Source organism: Eimeria mitis, genomic scaffold, assembly GCF_000499745.2.
Source record: "Eimeria mitis Houghton genomic scaffold, Emh_scaff3241, whole genome shotgun sequence".
Taxonomy (NCBI): domain Eukaryota; phylum Apicomplexa; class Conoidasida; order Eucoccidiorida; family Eimeriidae; genus Eimeria; species Eimeria mitis.
In genome coordinates, this window is record NW_013571579.1 from 1 (window position 1) to 1,298 (window position 1,298).

General features: G+C 49.0%; 1 protein-coding gene across 1 annotated transcript; it reads right to left on the reverse strand.

Annotated features, from left to right (window-relative positions):
* Positions 1 to 136: 136 nt before the first annotated feature.
* EMH_0063780 (uncharacterized protein) lies at positions 137 to 848 on the reverse strand (the record flags this gene model as incomplete). The annotated part of the gene is made up of 3 exons (XM_013498179.1): positions 137 to 141; positions 429 to 572; positions 728 to 848. The coding sequence occupies 3 exons, from the start codon at positions 846 to 848 to the stop codon at positions 137 to 139; spliced, it is 270 nt and encodes an 89-aa protein (XP_013353633.1).
* Between the last annotated feature and the right edge of the window lie 450 nt (positions 849 to 1,298).

Consider the following 1,298-nt stretch of genomic DNA (forward strand, 5'->3'; position numbering starts at 1 on the left):
TATATATATATATATATATATATATATGGGGCCCCCTGTGTGTACCCTCTAGACTGGGGGCCCCTGTCTGTAAGCAGAAGATAAAGAGGTGCGTGAGAGCAAGGGTTTAGGGTTTAGGGTTTAGGGTTTAGGGGTCTCATTCTAAACCCTAAACCCTAAACCCTTCTCACGTGGTGCTTAGCTGGACACTACCAACGTCTTCTTAGGGTTTAGGGTTTAGGGTTTAGGGTTTAGGGTTTAGGGTTTGTTGCAGAGGCTGTGGAGCTGACAGCGCACTGCCGCTGCAAGCTAGGGTTTAGGGTTTAGGGTTTAGATGGTTTAGGGTTTAGGGTTTAGGGTTTAGGGTTTAGGGTTTAGGTAGGCCTCAATAGATGGAGCAAGATAGAGGGGGCCCCTATCCCTAGCCACCTTTGTTTTTACTGCCTTACTAAAAGCAGATAAAAATAAAGAAACAGAGACAGCATCTTCTTCTTCTTCTCTCTCCTGCTGCTGCTGCTGCTGCTCCTCTTCCTGCTGCTGCTGCTCCTGTTGCTGCTGCTGCTGCTGATCCTGCTGCTGCTGCTGCTGCAACGCTGCAGCAAAAGCAGCATCGAAATCCTCTTCAGGCAGCAGCGGCTCTGGTGAAGACACAAGGGCCCACAGTTGCTGCCGTGTCAGTCTTCTTTCTTGGGGGCCCCCCATCTACTGGGGGGGTTTAGTATTGCCCATAGATGATCTTCTTTTTGACAGCTAACGATTTGCTGCTGCTGCTGCTGCAGTTGCTGCTGCTGCTGCAGCAAGAGCTGCTGCTGCTGCTGCTGTTGCTGCTGCTGCTGCTGCTGCTGCTGCTGCTGTTCTGGGTACAGCATACATAATGCTACGGAGCTGTTGTCTTTCTTTGTTGATAGACCGAAGGATATTTCACTAAACATTTTCTTTTCTTTTTCTTTTTCTTTTTCTTTTTCTTTTTTTCTGTTGCATGCATTCTCTTCTTTTTCTTGGGGGGGCCCCCACCATACAGGGGGCCCCCTGCTCTGCCTGGGGGCCCCCCTATCGTTGCTGCTGCACCTAGCAGCAAAAACAGCAGCAACAGCAAGCCTCTCGTTTCTTCTCTGCTGCTGCAGCTGCTGCAGTGTTGGGGGGCCCCCCTCATCTATATCAATGGGGCCCCCTTTATTAAAACTATAATTTATTTTTTTATTTTCTTCTTTATAATATAAACACTTCTTTGCTTGATCGTCTCCGTCTGGGGTTTGCTTTATACCAAAACAAACATTCTCTATATTCTTTATGGGGGGGGGCCCCCCCCCCCCCCCCCC